Source organism: Littorina saxatilis, linkage group LG2 (assembly GCF_037325665.1).
Source record: "Littorina saxatilis isolate snail1 linkage group LG2, US_GU_Lsax_2.0, whole genome shotgun sequence".
NCBI classification, from domain to species: Eukaryota; Metazoa; Mollusca; class Gastropoda; order Littorinimorpha; family Littorinidae; genus Littorina; species Littorina saxatilis.
Window position 1 is genome coordinate 55,302,519 of NC_090246.1, and position 24,992 is coordinate 55,327,510.

Below are 24,992 nucleotides of genomic sequence, written 5' to 3' on the forward strand. Positions count from 1 at the left end.
AATTATTACAGACGGTATAACAATACTTTCCAACACCAGACAGAGTTAATGTTAATGCTGTGTTATATAAGATTTTTGGTGGCTTGTTGTCAGACCAGGTTTTTTGTCGGTCCGAGGGGAGCGTATCGTCTTCTGTTGCAATTGTATCGACCGAGACCGCAAGGCGGTTTTATCTGCTTCGAGGAATGCGCTCCCATCAGGACTGAATAAAATATGTCAACGAACGGAAGTCGGGATTCCTTTTTAAAGAGAATTTGCTGAAGAGAAAACCGCGCGTGGATTACATTTCATTTAATCAATAAGCTTAGTTCGGAGCATTTTGAAGCAAATCAGTACAGGTTTACCTAAATTAGGAAATTCGCCAGAGCGCACCGTTGACTGGCTTGGTCTGCACAGCCAGATACTGTGGAGTGTTATACTTGTTTAATCTCAAGCACAGTGTGATAGGGCCAGGACTGAAGAAGACGCGGTACCTTTGCTTGTGTTGCCTTTTCATTGAATGCTATTTGGAGAAACTGGCAGTACAAGACTGTGATGACAGACTGTGGCTTGTAGCATCACACTGGAGTTCACAGTTTAACATCAGAGAGTACATTTCCTGAAATATGAAATGGCTCCGATTGGTCTGAAAGCCGTTGGTTTCTCCAGAGCTCTTTCTCTTTGTTTGAGTTTCTTCCTAAGCGTCTGTGTCACAGCAGGTATAGAAGTTTGCCTTTTCAACGATTAAGGAGAATAATAAATTATGAATGCATTGAGTCTCGTCGTTGTTGTTGAAGTTTTGGCCTTCATTATTATTCGTTTTGTTGTTGTTGTTGTTGTTGTTATTGGTGATGATGGTGTTGTTGCCGTTTTTGTGGATGCGGTAAACTGTTCCTCTGTTAGTCTCGCTGACTGGCTTACGGACCTGCTGACTATGTTTTATTGTTTTTTTGGTGTTTGTTTTTATTTTCTTATAACTGTATAATTATTATTTGTATTGATATTATTGTGTCTTGTTCATACCTCTTCGCTGTATCTTTAGAGCTCCTTGCCAATGGAGTTGTCGGCCTTCCAGATCAGCCTCAATCTTCAAGCGTATCAACGTCTACCACTACCAGTTTCTCCACCATCAACACTTCTTCAACAACAGCGACAACGCCACCAACACTGATAGTATCGACACCAACACCGCTCTGGAGAACGCAAAGGGAAGCGCCACAGAGATATGTCTTCTCCTTTCCTGCAGTCAACTTCGATAACAACGTTTACGAACAAAGTCTGGTTATCGCAACCACTCGTCCCCACAACGTCACTGTTGACCTTGTGACGACTTACATGTTGCCGTCTGCCTACGGTCCCTACGTCATCAACAACAACAGCGCACCGCTGACTCTTGTTCTTGCGAAAAACGGGATGACGAGTTTACATACGAGCGTCATGTCGGTGGAGATTACGTCATCAGACGTCGTCAACGTGTACGCGTTCGACTATTTTCTCTATAATATTGACGCCATTCTAGTCCGTGACGTCACACAGCTGGGAGAACGCTACTCTGTGATGACTCTTCCCTTCACAAGACTATCGAGTAACCAGCGCTCGTTCTTTGTTGTGACGGCTTCAGAAGACAACACTGCAGTCGTTATTCGTAAACCTGCTGGTGTTGATGTGGACCTTTCCTCTACCTCCGTTTCTTCACAGGTCAGCTTGAATTGTCACTGTTGCTATTGCTATATATCTACTTCTGTGTGTTTGTCCGTCCACAGGAGGAAGGTATCGTTCACTGGACCAACACTACCATAATAAGACTATACACGGTATGTCACTCAGCTTCTTGTTCCTGGAGTCACTTCCCGAGAAAAAAATATTGTTCAAGATGGTTTTTCTCTTCCTACAGTCTGTTTAAGGTCAAATAAATACAGTTGAATGATTGTTTTAACTACATGTACCTTTCATTTTCTGCTGCCGTCCGCCGCAGGTTGTTTTTAACCATCATTTGGACGATTCTTCGTTTGCGAACCGTTTATCGAGAGTGTTGAAAGACATGCTTGCCGCACCGAATATGCATACTAGCGCTCGTTGGTCTAAAAAAATATGTAAATATTGCGCAGCAAAGGGAAGATACCCACAGGACTTTCACTTTTTTATTTATGGAAATAATCATCGAATATCCGATTATTAACCAATGAGCGCATCGGACTACACTCTCCTCGGACTTCAGCTGCTAACCATCGAACTGATTTGCCGGCGACAGACACGTTTGGTCGCACAGAATACGGTTTAAAAACATGCGGCGGACAGGCAGCTAAACATAAAAGGTACAGATAACTAGAACATTCATTTATCCTGGTATAAAGTTACAAAGGCCCTCGACATTGGCAATTATTTTTTGGATAATTTTTTCTGAAGTGGAGCGAGACTACCTTGTAGTCTTATGATAGTGTTGGTCCAGTGAACGATACCTTCCGCCTGTGGTCCGTCTCGGAACTCTCTCTCTCTCTCTCTCTCTCTCTCTCTCTCTCTCTCTCTCTCTGTCTCTGTCTCTCTGTCTCTCTCTCTCACACACACACACACGTACACACACACACACACACACACACAAGCATCATCATCATCATCATCATCATCATTAGCATCATCATCACAATAACACATACACACACACACACACACACACACACACCCACCCAACCACACACACAACCACACACACACACGTACATATACTGTATGCAAATAAAACAACACCCCTCCAAAATAAACTACACACTATGGAACAATCAGACAACATAATTATAAAACACTGTCATCTGGTCATCAGCAGTCCACAGGCGACGGCCGATTGGTGACCACCACACTCAACAAACTACAAACAGTTAGCACCATCCACGATGGCGACTTAACTGGACTGGACATTCGCTCGGACAAACCTCTGGCACTGTCCTTCGGCCTCAACAGAAACATGATGACAGGCGGGTGCTGCCGGGATCATATGTGGGTGCAGCTACCCGGAGTGCAAGTATGGGGGAAGGAGTACGTCACGTTCCCTACGACAGCTATGGGTCCTTCGTCAACTGACGTGTATTACCTGGCGGCCGCGGAGAATGATACGGTGGTAAGTATTTGAATGAGTTTCCTTCTTCTTTGATTTATTCAACATTGATTATTTTAAAAACGAGACCGACTCTCTGTTTCAGTCTCAGTTTCTGTATTTGTGCAGGGTTCAATTCAGAATGGCAAAATCTCTAAATCTTTCTCTGAGTCTGACTTTTTCTGTTTCTGCATAATAAGATCTATTCACACTGACATTATTTGAAAATCTCATCAATCGACCCCTTTATCCATGAAAGTAGTGGTAGTGTACCGCTGACGAAGTGTATCCGTATGAAAATAAGCTATTGAACAGAACACTTGAAGGTAATATCTTAATCGAGTTTGCATTTTATTTTGCGCGGTCACCATTGTTCTGCTTTGTTCATGTGTTTGTGTTTTCACGATCTGGCCCAGCTCTTTGCATAGGGCAAACGCACATTTCTTTCCTGAACATGTACAACGTTTACTTTTCAGCAATATGTGTATGTGTGGGCGTGTGTGTGTGTGTCAGTGTGTGTCAGTGTGTGTGTGTGTGCGTGATTTTACCAACACTACGCTAAATTCCTTGTGCTTTAAATGTTTTTTAATGTCACTTGGCTCAATAAATACTGTATTATGTATTCTGTATTCTGTATTGAAGAAAAAGTATGCAGTACAAAAGAGTTTCGTTGATCCACATGATAAAACGCCGCGGGGCACACCAAAGAACATGCCTTGGTGACCTTTGCATGGGAAGGACAATGGATTTCGTTTTGTTGTGACGTAAAACAACGCGCTATACGAGTAACATATATCCTAAATCCGTTGCTTTCAACCATGAATAGCACAGCACAGCTCACACGCCCTGGTGGCCTCGGCGCAGAAAGAAAAATGGCCACCACGATTTTATTTCGGTTTAATAATTGCAGTTACGTTATAAAAAATAAAGATGAAATCAGATTTGTATCAAGGAAACCTTTTGCTTTTAACGAATTTGCAGTTATTATTTTCTTACAGGTATATGTTGACTGTGACCAACGCCTGACGCTCAGCGACGCGTACGAGTGGACAAACACGACCCTGGACACAGCCAGTTTTCACTACCTGGTCAGCGACAAACCTGTCGTTGTGATCAAGGCGGTGCGTGGAACTAGATATGTCCTTCACCCCTGCATGCTGACCTTAACAGACACAAGTCGTTGGACCACAGCAATGACATTCGCTCTGCCTACCAAAGCTCTATGGGACCGCGCAAGCTTGAAATTCACCGTCACAATCATCACGGAAGAAGCTCAGACAGACAGTCTCACGATCAACGGAGAACACCTGCAATCAAACTGGAAAAGTGTGAGTCGTTCGAACCCCCTCCTAACCCCCCCCCCCCCCCTCCCCACTTTTTTCTCCCTCCCCCACTCTCTCTCTCTCACACATATACCTCAACCTCTCTCACTCCCTCTCGCTCTCTTTCTCCCCCCACCCCACACACAGAGTGAGATACACACATGGTGATTACACACACTATCACCCACAGTCACACACTGTCACACACACACACACACACACACACACACACCAACACACACATACCAATCAATCAATCAATATGAGGCTTATATCGCGCGTATTCCGTGGGTACAGTTCTAAGCGCAGGGATTTTTTTCTTTTCAATTTTTATTCAAGGCGCAGGGATTTATTTATGCCGTGTGAGATGGAATTTTTTTTACACAATACATCACGCATTCACATCGGCCAGCAGATCGCAGCCATTTCGGCGCATATCCTACTTTTCACGGCCTATTATTCCAAGTCACACGGGTATTTTGGTGGACACACGATACATACATACACACACACACACACACACACACACACACACACGGAGAAAATCTTTTGTAGGCGTGCGTACAAATGTATACTATTATGTTCTTGACGATTTTTGACTCAGCTGCAGTGGCTTGATCTTGTATACAGATCTCTGCAGGGAAAAGCAACAGCAGCAGAGCATTGGTTGGTGGAGAACTGACAGGGCTCAGTCGCGGCGTTGTGTACGCGCTGAGTTCAGTGAGCGGAACGACACGCATGGCTGCCTATGTCACTGGTGCCAGCAAAGCCCACGGCTTGTGCTACGCTCTTGGCGGTGACGCACCAGAGGTAAGTTATTTGGCTAGCTAGATTGTGGGGTGTGTAACATTGAGGGGGCCTTCCTTCCCATGTAAACAGATATACTTTATTAGACATGTTGACATTCCGTATCATGGTTTAAGGACGTCCTCAAACTTGGATCCACACAACGTACTTCCTATTTGGTGTGCATTAACTTCAGCTTATTCGTGACCAGTACACAAAGTAGCACGTTTGTAGGTCAAAATAATGGTCTGACGCGTGTGCGCTTTCAAGGAAATGTTCCGAATTCGGGGATTGTCTCTACAGTACGAGGGTTGAAAATGGTCATACCTACCTACCTGCCTTTAAACCTCAAGACTTGTACCTTTTGGACTATTTGAATGTCCGAGTGTACATATTGCTGTAATTCAGTCGTCGATTGTCTAAGGTTGGTTAGGGTATACTAGATCCTTCAAATTAGCCCAAAGGTAACAATCTGGAGGGCTTAAATCGGGTTAGTTTGTCTACCGCCCAATTTCAAAACTCGTACTGCATGTTGAATAAGTCCGAGTTCGGATTTGTTTTTTTGGAAAAAGGCATAACAGTCAAAGCTGAAGTTAATAAACACCAATTATATTGATCAAGAGATGTAGAAGTTACTAGCATTTTAGTGGGTTGCTTTTTTTGAGGGGTTACCCTGCACCTGTGCAAAGTGAGAATGTATTTGATACAATTTATGGACATGATTTTGTTTGATTGTCATATATGTTAGTCAGTAAAATCATCCCTTTGTGCACAGAAAAAGCAGACTGCTGATAATGTTGTTGGTGTATGTAGTTACATATAAGTTCGTTGGTGTGATAACATTCGGACCAAACTCTGGGGAACGGCATAAAAACTCCGCCGCACGGCCAGCTTTGTGGCATCCCTCGGAGAGAGACTCTAAACCGTGCAATCTGTCGAACGCAGAAGAAGAAGAAGGTGTGATAACAATTTTTTTTTTTTTTTTTTTTGTATTTGCCAAGCACAATCATCGTGGGGCTTTTAATCCATAACATGCATCCGTCTACAATGTATCTTCATTTATCCTTCAACATGTATAATAAATATGTAAATGGCAAGTATACAAGACATACAACATTAGGACCTAACCGACAGACGGACATATAACATACCGACAATACTGATAAAAAAAGGGAGGGAGAGAGAGAGAGAGAGAGAGAGAGAGAGAGAGAGAGAGAGAGAGAGGGAGAGAGAGAGAGAGAGGGAGAGGGAGAGGGGGTAACAGGGTGACAGACAGGTAAGAGGATAAGTGAAGCAGACAGACATAAGACATACACACACACTCTTGCCTAAAATCTTATAAAAACCTACAATTTTAAACTGTACAAAAAGTTAAGCTGAAATGGACACTTCGCCTTGGTCAATAACCTAACATATATTCGCATAGGGTAACCACTCTGACAAAAATTCAACATTTCTATTCCTGATAAGATTCAATTTCTTTTCAATGTAATATCTTTGTTTTAATATTTTCAAAAAAACATTCAAAAGCGGAACTGAGCCCTGAAGTTTACATTTATAAATATAATATTTTGCTAAAAGAATAATCAAATCTAAAACATTATCAGTGTTCACATTATCATCATTTCCAAATATTATCAATCCTTTTGAAAAAGTCAAATGTTCACAATGTAAACATTCTTTGTGCAATACATTATTCAATTTAATCCAGAAGGTTTTAACAATCATACATTCCCAAAATAAGTGAAAAATTGTCTCTTCATGATACCCGCAAAATGTGCAGAGCGTTGAATTTTTAATTTTACATAAATATAAATATTTATTACAAGGTAGAATCCGGTGTAGGGGTCGCAGCTGAAACCACCTTAAACTGACATCAACAGTACTTTGAAAGGGTTTCAAGAAAATTAATTTCCAATTCATATTACTTTCACTGGTGCTTTTCCATTTTGAAACCGCGGATGGAATATCGTTAGACTGCACAAACACCTTCTTCACAACATGATTTCCTTTTTTTATCACTGACCACACTCTACTATCCACTGATTCATGCTGACAATTCAATGTCTTAAAATTCAATTTCTTCTGATAGCTTTTCACAGCGGATACAATTCCACAATACAACAAAATATCACTTTTAACATTGGGAAATAATTCAGAAAATTCTTGATAATTCAAATATTTACCCTCCATATTTACTAAATGTTTCACGTGTACAATTCCTTCTTCATGCCAACTCTTATAATAAATGCTTCTTTTACCTCTCACTATGTTATCATTATAAAAAAGACATTCGTACAAAAATTCATCAATATTAACAGGTAAACATTTTGCATATAACTTTTCATAATGCTTTAACACATCTTGCCAAAACTTGTTTTTCACCGTATTTTTCAACACTTTTATATAATTGCTACCAACCAGATTCACACTATTTAGTTCTGGATACATATCCATAACAAATGTCTTCAAACATGAATCACCACAAACAACTTTTCGCATCCAATCGATCTTCAATGTTGACAAAAATACATAAATATTCACCATATTTAACCCCCCTTCTTCAAGGGGTTTACACACTACTGTCTTTTTAATTTTTGCTCTTTTACCACTCCATAAAAGTGATAACAATTTATTTGCATTTCATGTGTGTTGTTATAGCACTTATGGAAAGACTTATCAGATAACTCAAGAAACGCTGTACTGCAGAGTCATTATTTTAATTTTCTGTCATTTTTCTGTCATGCTTTATTAGAAGAGTCATACTCCCAAGGTGTGTGCGTGTCAAGTTGTCATCAACCACTTGCGCTTCTGGTAGAATGACTGAGGTCTTTTACGTACCACAGCGGTGACAAGAGAGTGGACATGGATAATTGGCCCGTGATCGAGCTGGCCTGGGTTCCAACTTGTGACCCTAAGCTACCCCGATTTCAAACCAAATTATGTATTTATGATTTACCATTGTATTATTTGTCTGTTGCAGACTAACGGCTGGAATCCAATCTTCACTTGTCCCGAGACCACTACCTATGCCCTCACCACCTTCGTTAACACAGCATACACAACCAAGGACGCAGGGTACACAGAGACAACAGAGAGCACTCTTTTACGTGTGTCCACAACCGCTGGGGAGGGCACATCCCATACTGAATCCAACTCGGGAACTTATACTGATCTTTCAACCATCTGGAAGGCGAGCACGACTGCTAAAGAGGTCACCACCGAGGTCACTGGCGTTTCAGATTCAATTTCCACAACTCGGTGGGATGGTAGCACTACTCTCGGGCAAGTGACAACGAGCAGTTCTATCAAGAACAAATTCACCGTTGGCAAACAACCTGCAACAGAAAATGGCAGGACCAAACCAACATTAGACTTTGAGACCACAAATAGAGAACTCCAAACGGAAAGTACCCAAAACAGTAAGATCACATCAGAAGACACCACAGTTAGAGAAGGAATCAAAGGTACCACTCTCGAAGAGAATCTGACGATCAGAACTGAAACCCCAAAAGAAACCCTCATGACAACAACGGACAACACTATCACCTCCCAGGTCTTCAAATCCACAGCCACGGACACTACATCCACAACATCAGCAGCTCGCACCACACCCACCAAACGCCCGCCTACGACCAAACCATCACAACCTCCAAAGCCTGCTCAGCGGATCCAGCCTTGCTACTGCAAGCAGAACACCCCCAGGTCGTCCTCCCCAAAGACCCCGGCCCAGGAAGAGGAGGAGGAGGCGGCAGTCGTGGCAGTGGTGGAGGAGCTCAAAGTCAACCTCACCGTTGCCAGGGGCAACACCAGCGCCAGTGTCCGCAAGGTCAGCAGCGCTCCAGATGAGCGCTCGTCCAGTTTTGCCATGGGTGCCTTCGCCATCGTCTCGCTATCGCTGGTGTTGGCCGTGGTGCTGTCCTTCGACTGTATCCGTGTTGTGCAATGGGTGCACGCCAAGAAGACGGCCTCACGCTCAATGAAGCAACAGTCCGCTTAGTTGTCAGCACGCCAAGATGACCGCCTCACGCTCCTTGAAGGAACAGTCCGCTTCGTTGTCAGCACGCCAAGATGACCGCCTCACGCTCTTTGAAGGAACAATCCGCTTAGTTGTCAGCACGCCAAGATGACCGCCTCACACTCTTTGAAGAAACAGTCCGCTTAATTGTCAGCACACCAAGATGATCGCCTCACGCTCTTTGAAGGAACAATCCGCTTAGTTGTCAGCACGCCAAGATGACTGCCTCACTCTCCTTGAAGCAACAGTCAGTGTAGTTGTCAGCACGCCAAGATTACCGCCTCACGCTCTTTGAAGTACCAATCCGCTTAGTTGTCAGCACGCCAAGATGACCGCCTCACGCTCTTTGAAGCAACAGTCAGTGTAGTTGTCAGCACGCCAAGATGACCGCCTCACTCTCCTTGAAGCAACAGTCCGCTTAGTTGTCAGCACGCCAAGATGACCGCCTCACTTTCCTTGAAGCAACAGTCCGCTTAGTTGTCAGCACGCTAAGAATACCGTTTCACGCTCTTTGAAGCAACCGTCTGCTTAGTTGTCAGCACGCCAAGATGACCGCCTCACTTTCCTTGAAGCAACAGTCTGCTTAGTTGTCAGCACGCCAAGATGACCGCCTCACGCTCTTTGAAGCAACATTCTGCTTAGTTGTCAGCACGCCAAGATGACGGCCTCACTCTCCTTGAAGCAACAGTCTGTTTAGTTGTGAGCACGCCAAGATGACCGCCTCACTCTCCTTGAAGCAACAGTCCGCTTAGTTGTCAGCACACCAAGATGACCGCCTCACGCTCCTTGAAGCAACAGTCATTGTCAACCATTTGCCATCATAATTTGACTTTCAGGACGACCCCCCGGAGAAGATGTTTGTACATTTTAAGTGGCAATATTTAAGTGGCAAGTGTTAAAAGGCATGCACTTTGTAGAACCTTCTTGATTTTACAGTTATAGACCTAAACGTAGGCCTAATTAAGTAGTTTGAAACTAAGAAAGAAAACAAGCTTACATCGGTCCCGCATAGCCATATTGCTTGAAGGGACGTTCAAGAACAACCAACCAACCAACATCCTTCATTCGTGTTCTGCACACATTTAACGCTGGGGGGGATGGCTTCCCATAGTCCAAGTATGACCACTGCTATAAATATGCTAGTCCTGTAAACACGCTTGACATTTTCTTGATAATTGCTGTGCTACTGCGATGCCCATCCCGCCAAGCATGACCGCAGCGTGTTTTGAGAGACACTGAGCGATAATAGCCGTCTCTGGAGAACAGCATGGACGTTAATTTTCTTCTCATGTGTTTACATGAGTAAAAAAATGTTCACCCGTAATCACACTAAAATGAAATTTTAGCAGTAGGTAAATCAATTATTTGTCTTTATACATGCGAAGTCACTGATTTGTTTGGAAGTAGGTCAACAAACGTTTTACGGGATTTCAAAACACTTGCTGTAAACATCGCCACTGTTAGTGTTTTCTCGTCAAGATCAACAACGGTGAGGTTTGCAAATCGCTTTGCAATATTTTGTTGTTTATCGAGTTACATTAGTTGTAGCAAAGGAAGCAACCTCCTGCGGTGGCCGCTGCAGTTTAAACAGTTCCCTCCCTTAAACTTGTTCCTCGTTGTCAAATATTACTCTCACCGACAGTATACAAATTATTTCCTTGGTTTTTGCTATTAAAGTTTTTATCTCATCATTGCATTTCTGATTTAGTTATAATTTAAAAAAATACAGTTTGTATTTTACACAGTAGTAAGGCAAAATAAGTAAAGCAAAATCACTGGTTTTGATGTAGAGTACGCGCATTAAAACCATTATCATTTGAACGTCAATTGTTTCACAGCAGTGGTGTGACACCAGTTCTAGTGTAGACTGCTTGTTGTTCGATCCTGTTTTTAAACACACACACACACACACACACACGCACACACACACACACGAATACACATGTGTTCGCGCGCGCTCACACATGTACATACACGCGCACACATTCAAAAAAGAAAAGAGGTTTAAAACTAGGTCAACAGTGTCGACCTTCTGCTTCAGGAAATCAGAAGAGAGAAAGACGTTTACACGTTTGTAATAATGTCCTTGCCTGATACTAATATTCCACAACCTAGAATGCTATGGTGCCTTCGTTTTTCAAGATGTCGACCTTGAGTCAAAGTAATTGCGAACCTGGCAGTGCCTAAACCCCGTCAAGTCGAAAAGCGCATTTAGAGAGAGCGAGAGAGAGAGAGAGAGAGAGAGAGAGAGAGAGAGAGAAAAGGAGATAGAATGAGAGTGAGTGAATGAGAGAGAGAGTCACACACACATGCACACACACACGCACACACACATACACACACATACGCTCGCTTGCACTCACACAAACACATACATGCACACACACACACGCACGTATGCACGCAAATAAAAAAAAACACACACACACACACACATACACAAACACTCACACAAACATACACACACAAACGTACGCTTGCACGCACAATTAGCATAACAATAGTATGTCACATTATTGCACACTGGCTGCATATCTTACAAAGCATCTCATTTTAATAAAATGCATGCTCATGTGTACAACGAAAGAAGCGATTATCTTTTGAACATTAAATCTATTGAATGAATATTACTACAAGTAAGATGTAGTTATAAACATGTGTCACCAATTATTGGACTATGGTTTGTTTGAGGAAATTAGTTTATTTTAGAGTAAATATGTTGTATCAACAACAACAGCAAAACCACACCAATATCAATTATCAAATTCTGGGAAACAAGAGGCGAAGCCTTCAAGGCTCACGTAAGAAATCGACAAACAGTAACACAAACTCAATCACTCCGTCACACATACACACACACACAGTAAGCATAGGTGACACTGTGCAAGAAAGCGAGACACTGGATCTAGATTCTGTTTGTCTGCATGTAGCCTACTTACAGGGACACGACTGCCAACTAGTCTCGGCCCGCTCAAAATAACAATGACCGAGACTTTCAGTAATTCCTTCGCGTGACGTCTAACCCTCTTACGCCATAATGTGACGTCTTCAAATGTTAAAGTTTCTACCACAGACATACATACATACATACGCACGCACGCACGCACAGACAGACAAAAGTTAGCATCGCATAGGCTACACTTACGTGAGCCAAAAATGAGAATGAAATGTATCGATTGAACACTGGAATTTACTTCTTTGAGCCATGTGACGTCAGAGTCCGACAGAAAATCATAATTCGTCGGCAAGCCGAGACCAAAACAGGGCATATTTGAGTGCGTTCAATCGTAAAAAAAATCGATCGATACATAAATGGTGTTTTTTTATGTTTGACCAAAATATGACAGTTTACACATTGTACACTTCGACCGACGGAGCAATGACTGTCTTGATCTGTGTAAAATGTCATATTTTGGTATACATGTAAATAACATATTATAATGTACTGATATTCAGAAGAACCAAATTGTCAGAATATAGTCACACATTATAAAAGTGAACCATACGTATCAAATATAAAATAAAGAAAATACAAACACACATTGTGCAAAATTAGAGTAAGTGCTCATGGCTTGATAATTTGAACTGGTATATTCACGAAAATAGATTGTGCAAAAGACGTGAAGAAAAGGATGAAATACATTTTGCTAGATAGTTGTACGCATGATGTTCATCTTAGAAAACCAGTAATGAAACAAAATTCAACGAAACTATACATTTATATGACGTATACGCCAACTTACACAAGCAGGCTAAATTGAAGACATTTTTGAATAGTTGTTTTCTTCACTAAAACACACACACACACACACACACACACACACACACACACACACACACACGCATCTCTCTCTCTCTCTCTCTCTCTCTCTCTCTCTCTCTCTCTCTCTCTCTCTCTCTCTCTCTCTCTCTCTCTCTCTCTCTCTCTCTCTCTCTCTTTCTTGTACACTGAGCAATGCGCATGACGATGCGGGATGAAAGAGATTTTTTTCATGCGAATTTAAATGTATATATATATATATATCCCATGACCTCCCTTCTTTGTCTCTGTTACTTCAGTATGGGTATATATGTTGTATTTTTATAGCTCAATAAATACATCATGGACTCCAAAAAATATATGATAGTGCAGATTCCGATTTGGGCAAAGAACTACTTTCCTCCCGACCTTTGACCTTGCGCCAAACAAATAGATTGTAATACACTCTTAATTGCTTTGCTGCTAAAGAGTTCTATCCGCAGTTTTATTAACCCGTGCATAACACTAGTTTGAACAGTCGAACACTATCACAATGCACATGGCTACAAACCAAAACAAAAAACGAGTACCCTCCCTTGCATCGAAGCAGACGACTGAGAGTCTGTCACAGGGCCGGACTACCGGGGGGGTTATGGGGGTTGCGCAACCCCCCCCCCCCCTAGCCTAAACATGTACCTTACTTATTTAAATTTTTTTTATTATTGCTTATTTTATGCCGTTTTATGCAAGGAGCGACCATTTTCTTATCTCAGAATATGACCTACCCGTCAGCTTCAGGGGGGGGGGGTGGGTTCTAGGGTTTCCGGACCCCCCCCCCCCAGCCAAAAAATAAAAATATTGAATGAGGTATGCATTTCTTTATTTTACATTGAGTTTCAATTTTTGGGGTATTAATCAGTGACAAAATCTGCTGCCTGAAACTGGTAATGATCATCCTCAGAATGCACCAGATTGCACCATTTTGCATCCTTTTTTTCAAAATTTTCCGGGGGGGCATGCCCCCGGACCCCCCTAGCAAGCTAGGCGCTTCGCGCCGTCGGCTCGGCGCTTCGCGCCTTCACACCCATATCTTCACAATATACTTTTGAAAAAACCCAGTCATAAAATGAACTGATCCGCCCCTGCCGCCAGGGGGGACATCCCCCTGGGCCACCACTGGCAACCCCCCCTCCTCTTCGCCTAGTCCGGCCCTGTGTCACACAGGTCTGTCAGCAGTGTCGGTGTGGGAACTGACAGAAGCTAGGGAGCACAGATAATAGAAGCCCTGTCACATAGACTAATCACACAATCAATACACATTTGGCTCATGTTTTAAATGACAGTTTCGAGTTTGTTAGTCAAACTCAAAGCAACAAAACCGGTCTGGTGTCATGCGTAGCGGGACCGAGAAGCGTCCTTACTGCATGGTTTGGGGTGGCTTTGCTTCGTATCAAACATCGGCTGTTTCACGTATTTTGCGAGCAAGTCTACTCTTTTGCCTGGCTCTGCAGTAAGTCCACATTGGCGATGAAGGTATCTATGAACTTAGCATGTGTGCATTTTTCCGTAATCCAGTCATATTCCTTCAAAATGCAATCAATCGGCGGTGACAGACTTGGTGTCAGCAATTCGCGACTTCACCAACTTGGTCCCGTTTTCCTCACACCCATACCAGTTTAGGTTCATCCATGCAAACACACTCGCAAAACAGTTTATCACGTAGATACATTTCAAATAGGGAGCAAATGGTTAAATCTAAACCTACATATTTGTTCCCTAAAATTTGCTTCTCTGTCAATAAGCCTGATTGTATAATAATACGTTCGAGAAAAACAACGTGGAATCGATTCTGAATCGAGTAAGCCAAATGGGTGCCAACCCGGTTTCGCCCGTTCTGCCGACCTGAAACGCAAAACAAAAGAATTGTGCGCTTCAACTAAATTGATTTCTATACGACTTCATTACTCTTGCAACTTATGAACCTTTACTTAAAGCTTTTAAATGGTCTGAAAGTAGTGTTACCGCGTACTTATCGATGCACTCATTCATTTTATTTTTTCAGCGACGGTCACTTAGTTTAAGGTTGCAAAAGGGCCAAGTCTCGCTGGCACCACTGTTTCACTCTCCACAGATCGCAACAGTGCCGCTAGTAGTCTACACTTTGTGTTTGATGGTAGAATGGGATATACAACACTCGTGGTTTTTTATATGGCTTGTGTCTCCCGATGATATTCATCCGCTGGGTCTTGACTGAAATACAAGCCATATAAAAAACCACTCGTGTTGTAACCTATACATATATATATATATATATATATATATATATATATATATATATATATATATATATATATATATATAGGCCTATATGGTGGTTTTTTTTCAAAACTGAAAAGCTCTTCTTTAACAATCAAAGATGCCTTTCTTCTATTGCAAATCAACAGGCACAGTGCCGAATATTGAATGTAGACTCTTAGCCTACTAAGGAATGCTTTGACTTGAATACACACTGGAAAGAAACAGCCTCGCTTTGTTATACGGAGAGCGATATTTATTTTCTCTCACTGATTTACTTTCGTAAACTGAAAGGTATCTCAACGATTATTTTTTAGTCGTGCACGTTTCACACAAAACATTTCGGTTTCTTGGCACGCAGCATTCGGCATGCTGTGGTGCTTTTACTACAATTAGCCTAGCCTCCAACTCCAAGACCACAAATTTGATTCATCATACTAAATAAGATTAATTGCTCTGAGATGGGAGTTGCCTTCGAGGGAAAAGCAGGAGTCATGCACCCATTTAAGTCTTCTCCATCTGTGATTGAACACATGATTGAATACATGCCCCCAATAAGCGATTTTCAAAAATAAAAAGTTACCACGTGTGTCGATCAGACATGTGGCAATGGGTAGGACGTCAGACCGGCCTTGTTTAAATTATCTCACATAAACTCCATACTGGCAATGAATCCCCCCTCCTCTCTAAAGTGCTGCTGGTCAAATTTTGGACCCCGTATTCCACTCATAGAGTCTAATTCGCGATGAAAAATGACTTGGAAATCTGCTCAAACGCAAAATCTTCTTTTCTCGTTGAGGGGACGTAACCACTCGCGATCGGTACGAATAAATCGAATTTTGGGGTAAAATATATCGAATATCAACAAAACTTGCTTCAATTGCAAGATCTTGACATGCTTTTCTCCCTCTGGATAATTAAACGTCTTGAAATTGGCGGGAAAGCAGTCAGTACAGAGTTTATTTTGGCTGGCGTCCTACCTATGGCGGCATGATAGTGTCGATCAGTGGCCACCGTCAGTAAGTCAAGACACTTGGCGTATTTCCACCGGACAGCCAAACCATCATGGTGGCAGTGATTGAGAGCTACGATGTGCCTACTTTTTCAAAGAATAGGGTGACAAAATAAATCGAGCTTAAAGGCACAGTACAAACACCCCCCTTTCATTTACACACTCACCGCTTTTGAACATCCTAGGTGCCCTACGTAAAGAGCGAGCAATTTTCAAAGAATTTATTTTCATGGACCGTCTGATCGGCAAATCAGGCGCCTCGTTTTGGCGCTGGAACTAACTTTTAAAATCTAGATAATAAATTGACAGCTTGTTACACAAACATTCTTAAATCATAAAAAAAAAAAATGTTTTCATCAAGACACGATCAGTACAATTCGAAGTTTTGAAAGTTTGAAAATAGAAAAGCCCAGAAACGTGTCACGCAAACCGTCTTTCTCGTAGCTCTAGTTCGTGAGAATCGCAGCCGTTTGTTGCGTTTCGATTCAGAGGTACACAATAACGTGCTATTGCAGATAAGCTTACAGCGAGTCGCATTGAAATCACAAGCTGACGACTGCATTGTGAAAAAAAAGGACACTGGATCACGCGGGTTCGCGATGGCTCAGGGGCAAGATAAACCACGCAAAAATAAATTCTTTGAAAATTGCTCGCTCTTTATGGAGGGCACCTAGTATGTTCAAAAGCGGTGAGTGTGTTAATGAAAGGGTGTTTGTACTGCGTGTAAAAGCCTGACAGTATCTGTGATGGTTTACGAGAGGCTTACTGTGCCTTTAATCTGCACAAAATACACATCAGAACTCATTTTTCAATGTGACGCCAACGATCGATTGACAAAACATAAGCATTAGTCAGATTATTTTCCTCCATTGCAAGGGGTGCAACTCTGCCTCAAACCACGAAAGCCCCCAGAGAGAGTTATCTCCGACCATCGTCTGTTATGCAGCAGAAGTGACGGACTTGCCGTAGAGCGGAATGTGCTCCGGAACAACCCTATTCTGCAGTGTTTTCATTGCGGATTCAGCGTCTTTCTGTTCTTCGTCTCTTCTGGAAAACACAGTCAAGAAATTTGGCAGTGATTTAGATCTCTCTCTCTCTCTCTCTCTCTCTCTCTCTCTCTCTCTCTCTCTCTCTCTCTCTCTCTCTCTCTCTCTCGCTCTCTCTCTCTCGCTCTCTCTCTCTCGCCCTCTCTCTCTCTCTCTCTGTCCCTCTCTCTGTTTCAGTCTCTCTCTCTCTCTCTCTCTCTCTCTCTCTCTCTCTCTCTCTCTCTCTCTCTCTCTTCTATTTTTTTTCTCACAAACTTCATCTTCTTCTTCTGCGTTTCTACGCTACAAAAACAACTTGAAATTAAAATTGAACAGTCACACTTTTTCTCGACATATTTACTTGTCTATCCGCCAAGCGAACCCAAATTCAACGACTATAGGTATGCCAAGAAATAAACGCTCACTCCTTGAAATTGACGGCGTCTTCCATGGTGTCTGGCATCTTACGGTGCAGAGTCTCTGGCAGGAAGAGTGAGGACAGACCGGCCAATATCCCCAGCCCCCCGAACACCACCAGTGGCACTGCACGGCTGAACCGTCCCTCCACCAACAGAGCCTGTAATGAAGAATTTGGTAATACGTTCCCGAAACCCCCATGGTAAACAGAATTAAAAAAACAAGAACGGTAGGTAATTGAAACGTGTATTATTAACAAAACAATACGTTACATTTACTAGTACGTCGACCCAACGTTCTTTGAAGTAGACAGACAGACAGACAAACACCTATGAAGCAGATAAAAAACAAAACACTTATCTCAAGATCGCGTGGTTCGGTTGCAAAGTGCCGGCGAGGTCATTAGGTAAAGTAAAGACACAAAGATAGAAACAATACATTTGTAGAGACAACCTTGCAACATGGCTCAAGTACAACCAGCGCTCTCAAGATCTGTTCTCAAATAGAGAGCGGACTAAATTGTTTTCTCAACGTTTACGTGCTCTTCTTTTGGAGAAACTTCCAGACATTTTTGTAAACTTTCATCATATTCACTCATTTATCTGGTTTTGCAAATTAAGCTTCGTCCTACCTGACGCAGGTTGCTTCTTATCATGAACAGTGAATACACAGCCTTTTACATTGTAAACTGCAAATTCACCGTCAAACATGATCATAAATTAAAGATTCCGAGACGACTCTGTCTGCAAGATTTGAACCTCACCAGGTCAGCAACATAGGGGGACATAACACCGCCTATGGTTCCCAGGGTGACGCTGCATCCCATGCCAAAGTTCCTCATGACAGTGGGGAACAGCTCAGCAGAGATCAGGTAGATGGAGGTGTAGGATGCTGAGATTCCAAGCTTGCCCACCATCGCCAGAGCTGTCGTCGCCCATCCAAGATCTTAGGAGTCAGGGAAGACGTGTATAGAAAGAACACAAGCGGAAATAACCGGATGATTTAATATGCGTGTAGAAGGAAAAGGATAACAAGTAGATTCAAATCTATTGCAAACAAGAACACATGAACAAGTAGAAACAACAAGTGGAAAACTGTTAATGTACCAACAAGCCAAATTCAACAACTATTAAGCTAAAAACGGACATTTCTGACAATAACTACAACAATAGACGCGGATGACTTGACCGTGCCTAGAACACGCCCCTTAGCCGAGGATAAGTGCTAGATCTGGGGTAATTATCAGTAAAAATAGATTTAAAGTAAGAAGCATTGCGATCTTTTTCTCGAAAAAAAGCCAGTTAAGGAAAACAGCGATTGAGCAAGCTGAAGGTATTCTCCCCGTTTTGCCAAAACTAAACACAACGTACGGTCTGCTGGCATCTCACCTTTGCCCCCAAAAGCCACAGTGAATATGGTGGACAGACAGGAGGTTCCTGCCACCAGCATGAAGCAGCAGTGAGATCTTTTCCTCCCCAGTCGTTCCAGCAAAAACCAGGCCAGCAGGTAACCAGCCAGCTCCATCACGGAGGAGATCAAAAAGTTCAAGCGCAAACTTCCACTCAGGTTACCCACGTTGAGGCTGAGGCCGTAGTAAGTCATACTGATCACACACCTGATATGACAATGAAACGGAATACATTCAAAGATACATTCCTTCCAGTGCAAACGATCATGTACGTTATCATGGATCCGTGCAGGCTTTTGCATGGGAAAAAACAGCATAATTTCCCTGGGCACATAGGCTACCAAACATCAATATAGCTTGGATGAGTCATGACATATGCAAAGATGTCTCCTACGACAGTAATTCAGGAATAAACTCGCCCTTTGGACAGAAAGAAATCAGACTGCTGATATTTGGTATAATTCCAAGTGGAAGATGCTTTTATTTCACGTAAAATATGTTGTGCCATGTAATAACCATATTTATCGTGATTTACATGATGGACTAAGCAAGCAAGATGGTATCTTGAACAGAGTATACTTTAGCATTCCTTTAGCATTACTTTATAATTGGGTAAGCCTTACTTTGCAATGAGCTGCTGTATATTTATACTACTAACTGGAGGGGCCAAGAAACAAAGGTATCAATCTGTGACAATAGTTCATCAAGAAACCCTCACTATGTACAGGGATCAGGCTGGTTGTTGGTTTTAGAGGTGTCCAAATAACTGGCATCTATTGCTTATCCTTTACGAAGACCTTAACCTATTTGTGACGGTTTACAAGGTTGAATACACGGGATGCAAAATTTCTTTCATGTCGTTGTTTTGTGGAAGCAGTTGTAAGATTCACGTCGGTATGGATGAATATGTGTACGTCTGTTGGGATGTATGTGTCCTTGTCTCTAAGGACCAGGGTTCCCCAAGCTGTGCGTCCCTGCGTCCTGTGCGCACTAGAAACCAAACAAAAACGTACTGGAAGACTAGTGCTTAAAGGGGTCACGACGCACTTAGCCTGAAAAGAGCGGGTCACGGGACGCACACAATTTGCGTTAACATGCTGATATTGAAACTGCAATCGCCTGCCAATTTCCATAAAGAATAGACAAGACCGTACGCTTGGCTCAATTTGAAGCAAGATCTGTAGCGACTCCAGTTTTTCTGAGTAGATCTAACCGATATGACAAATAACGCTTTTGTGAAGGTTTCACAGAATGTCCAAATGTCCTCCTGGTCTCTAATAGTCCAGGCATCTTAGCCACTTTAGTGAAGGGAACGTTGAAGTGACAATGACTAGGTTTAAAATGTCCCTTATCAGAAAGTTCAACCTCATTCGTTTGATGTTTATTAAGCACATTTTCATATAAAGTTGGCGCTTCATACGGAAAAATGGCTTTGAAATTGACCCAAATCCTTCTTTGGGCTCTGTAAATGTCGTTTGGGGGTATGGTTGTAAAATGGTATCTACTGGTCACCCCAATGTATAAACTGAAAACTATTTCTGCACCAGAACACGCAGAAAGGATTGTATCTGCCTGATGTCTGATGCTTTTCAAAATCCCCAACCACTAACACCTTCAAAACGGACTTTAACTGACACTGTTGTTTTTCCCTATATAATCCTTACTATTTTTCCGAGACGTCGTCGTGTTGTGTATTTAGCTTGCCACAACCTCATACATGGTCCTAAAAGTTAAAGTTGAAGAAAATACTAAAGATAAATGAAAAAGCTGACGCAGTGTCATTCGCACCGTGAATCCCCCCATGGGAACATACTAAAGTCTGGTTCCAAATAGGCTCAATTTCCTTCTATTTCTTTGTATTTCTGCCTCGTAGGGGTAGGGGTGTTCAAACCAAAGGCACCTTTAAACCAAAATTCAAATCACACATCTTACAATACTAAGACACTCAGCAGTAAAAGGGTGTCTGCTGGTAAAAAATTCCAAACAATCCTAAAAGTACTTCACTACTAAAAGTGCTTTTAAAAAGAGCCGTTATTTTTCCCTCTATATTCAGTATTGTGTTTTCTGCGAACATGTAGTCTATTTAGATGGTTGTCGTGTGCACTTGAGTTGCTAAAGCGTTTTCAGTTGGGCATATGTCGAAAAGCAAAGAATTAGCCCTTTGAAAACCATCAGAACTGTCACACAAAAATAACATTTACCTATCTCACCAACTGACCAAACATAGGGCTTTTCCTTATGTATTATGTATTGTCGTGTTTTTTGTAGCATACTTGTGAAAACAGCCACCACTGTTGTAAATGATACTTTAAAGAGCATTATTTCATTTTTACAGTTGAAGGACAACCTGGACTGCCGTATATTACAGCTGTTTTACAATCAGCCAAAATTTTCTTAACAAACGTATGTTAAGAACAACTCCCACAGTGAAATTGAAGGAAAACAAAGTGAAAATCCGCCTGCCATAGAGGAGCTAAAGAATCAACAATAAACGACTGCATGGATAGCTTGATGCACGAATGCATTGCGGACATGTTTGTCTCCAACCAAGAGAAAGTTCCAAAAAATCCCTTTTGTGCTTCTTATTATACAGTGACGTCAAAGACAGCCTTTTCTGCTGTTCATACATTCAGGGGTTATGGTTACACTAAACGACGTAGTTGTAGCCATACTGCCATCCAGATTTATTTTTTCCTTGCGAGCAGTCACAGGGTGTTTGTGCTGTCTGCCAACCGTTAGATGACCCCGCCCAAGTCTGTTAAGGGACCGTTTGACCGTTATAGAACGCGTCTTTTTGATTTTTTGGCACAGTTGGAAACGGTTGATTTTTATCCCTACCATTGTTTCCAAACATTATATAGGAATGTTTTGTGAACAACGGATAATAGCCGCTACTCGCATGTGTAGCAAAAGTGAGCGTACATACTCACCCTGGTCGTCCAGCCGTTGTCCGTTGCCCGTCTTTATCTGTCTGTACTGAACATTACCTTTGGATATTTCTCCAACGCTATGAAGTGAAGAAACACCAAATGTTGCAAAATGTTGTATGACCCCAAGAGCTCAAAAAAGATACTTGAGAACCTTGACCTTACCATAAGGTCAAGGTCACAGGGAGAATTAATGTGGTCTAAAAACTGCAAAATTTCACATTCTGCCAGTTTTCTGGAAAACAAATTAAAAACAGCGGGCTTAGTTTTGTATGGTATACAAGAAAAAGAAAGCCTTATCTTCTGATACCATTTTGGTTGACCTCGGTTCAATGTCAAGGTCAGAGGAGCCCTTCAAAGTTGAATTGTAGACATATTTTGATGTGAGCTTGCCCCTTTAACTTTACTATGGACGATATCTCTTACAAACTTAAACACTGAGTGGGGCGTTTGTTAGAATTTCATACTGAGCCACATCTGGTCACATATCGTTAGGGTCAAGGTCACATTGACCCCTATGAAAAATGTGACCAAGCCGGGTAAAGAAATCCATGTGTCTTGGTAAAAAATCTTAACAAAGCAAAGCCCATGCGACTCTCATGCTTGACCTTTGTCTTAAAGTGACCTTGACCTTCAGGTGACCTTGAAGGTGAAGGTCTAACAACTGAAGCTGGCAAGGACATTGTACACTATTAGAACTGTTTTACAGATTTTTCCTACCAAATTACACATGACCTTTGGCCAAGGTCAAGATCATCAAAGGTCACACATCACAAGGCTATCAATTCAAGACATAGGAAGCATAAACATACTTATTGGCACTTTCTACAAAGAGACATTGTCACTTTTAGTGATTCAATTGCCCGTTTCAGTCACATTTCATAAGGGGCAAAGTGACCTTGACCTTGATGATATGTGACTAAATGTGGCTCAATATCAGTATATAACATGTGCCCCACACAATTATGAAGTTTGAAAGATTTTTTTCATAGTTCAGGGTCAAGGTCACTTCAAAACATGTATACAATTCAACTTTGAAGGACTCCTGTGACCTTGACATTGAAGCGAGGTCAACCAAAATGGTATCAGAAGATAAGGCTTTCTTTTTCTTGTATACCATACAAAACTAAGCCCGCTGTTTTTAATTTGTTTTCCAGAAAACTGGCACAATGTGAAATTTTGCAGTTTTTAGACCACATTCATTCTCCCTGTGACCTTGACCTTAAGGTAAGGTCAAGGTTCTCAAGTATCTTTTTTGAGCTCTTGGGGTCATACAACATTTTGCAACATTTGGTGTTTCTTCACTTCATAGCGTTGGAGAAATATCCAAAGGTAATGTTCAGTACAGACAGATAAAGACGGGCAACGGACAACGGCTGGACGACCAGGGTGAGTATGTACGCTCACTTTTGCTACACATGCGAGTAGCGGCTATTATCCGTTGTTCACAAAACATTCCTATATAATGTTTGGAAACAATGGTAGGGATAAAAATCAACCGTTTCCAACTGTGCCAAAAAATCAAAAAGACGCGTTCTATAACGGTCAAACGGTCCCTTAACAGACTTGGGCGGGGTCATCTAACGGTTGGCAGACAGCACAAACACCCTGTGACTGCTCGCAAGGAAAAAATAAATCTGGATGGCAGTATGGCTACAACTACGTCGTTTAGTGTAACCATAACCCCTGAATGTATGAACAGCAGAAAAGGCTGTCTTTGACGTCACTGTATAATAAGAAGCACAAAAGGGATTTTTTGGAACTTTCTCTTGGTTGGAGACAAACATGTCCGCAATGCATTCGTGCATCAAGCTATCCATGCAGTCGTTTATTGTTGATTCTTTAGCTCCTCTATGGCAGGGGGATTTTCAATTTGTTTTCCTTCAATTTCACTATGGGAGTTGTTCTTAACATACGTTTGTTAAGAAAATTTTGGCTGATTGTAAAACAGCTGTAATATACGGCAGTCCAGGTTGTCCTTCAACTGTAAAAATGAAATAATGCTCTTTAAAGTATCATTTACAACAGTGGTGGCTGTTTTCACAAGTATGCTACAAAAAACACGACAATACATAATACACAAGGAAAAGCCCTATGTTTGGTCAGTTGGTGAGATAGGTAAATGTTATTTTTGTGTGACAGTTCTGATGGTTTTCAAAGGGCTAATTCTTTGCTTTTCGACATATGCCCAACTGAAAACGCTTTAGCAACTCAAGTGCACACGACAACCATCTAAATAGACTACATGTTCGCAGAAAACACAATACTGAATATAGAGGGAAAAATAACGGCTCTTTTTAAAAGCACTTTTAGTAGTGAAGTACTTTTAGGATTGTTTGGAATTTTTTACCAGCAGACACCCTTTTACTGCTGAGTGTCTTAGTATTGTAAGATGTGTGATTTGAATTTTGGTTTAAAGGTGCCTTTGGTTTGAACACCCCTACCCCTACGAGGCAGAAATACAAAGAAATAGAAGGAAATTGAGCCTATTTGGAACCAGACTTTAGTATGTTCCCATGGGGGGATTCACGGTGCGAATGACACTGCGTCAGCTTTTTCATTTATCTTTAGTATTTTCTTCAACTTTAACTTTTAGGACCATGTATGAGGTTGTGGCAAGCTAAATACACAACACGACGACGTCTCGGAAAAATAGTAAGGATTATATAGGGAAAAACAACAGTGTCAGTTAAAGTCCGTTTTGAAGGTGTTAGTGGTTGGGGATTTTGAAAAGCATCAGACATCAGGCAGATACAATCCTTTCTGCGTGTTCTGGTGCAGAAATAGTTTTCAGTTTATACATTGGGGTGACCAGTAGATACCATTTTACAACCATACCCCCAAACGACATTTACAGAGCCCAAAGAAGGATTTGGGTCAATTTCAAAGCCATTTTTCCGTATGAAGCGCCAACTTTATATGAAAATGTGCTTAATAAACATCAAACGAATGAGGTTGAACTTTCTGATAAGGGAC

General features: G+C 41.8%; 2 protein-coding genes across 4 annotated transcripts in view; one reads left to right on the forward strand and one right to left on the reverse strand.

The window, feature by feature from the left end:
* The first annotated feature begins 1,525 nt into the window (after nucleotides 1–1,525).
* On the forward strand, nucleotides 1,526–10,884 carry LOC138959295 (mucin-22-like). 2 transcript variants are annotated; one of them, XM_070330709.1, is made up of 5 exons: nucleotides 1,526–1,677; nucleotides 2,798–3,091; nucleotides 4,066–4,395; nucleotides 5,020–5,199; nucleotides 8,159–10,884. In XM_070330709.1, the coding sequence occupies exons 1-5, from the start codon at nucleotides 1,537–1,539 to the stop codon at nucleotides 9,173–9,175; spliced, it is 1,962 nt and encodes a 653-aa protein (XP_070186810.1). In that variant the 5' UTR covers nucleotides 1,526–1,536; the 3' UTR covers nucleotides 9,176–10,884. The 2 variants fall into 2 exon arrangements, with proteins under 2 accessions (XP_070186810.1, XP_070186811.1); XM_070330710.1 differs by having other exon boundaries at nucleotides 2,801–3,091.
* Nucleotides 10,885–11,729: 845 nt separating this feature from the next.
* LOC138959296 (organic cation transporter protein-like) overlaps nucleotides 11,730–24,992 on the reverse strand; it is a 23,679-nt gene continuing 10,416 nt past the window's right edge. For both annotated transcript variants that reach the window (XM_070330711.1, XM_070330712.1), the window contains 4 exons: nucleotides 19,070–19,296; nucleotides 18,445–18,626; nucleotides 17,690–17,841; nucleotides 11,730–17,286 (listed from right to left, as the gene is read on the reverse strand). In XM_070330711.1, coding sequence (XP_070186812.1) covers nucleotides 17,178–17,286; nucleotides 17,690–17,841; nucleotides 18,445–18,626; nucleotides 19,070–19,296 — 670 coding nt within the window. In that variant the 3' untranslated portion in view covers nucleotides 11,730–17,177. The remainder of the gene's footprint in view (nucleotides 17,287–17,689; nucleotides 17,842–18,444; nucleotides 18,627–19,069; nucleotides 19,297–24,992) is intronic.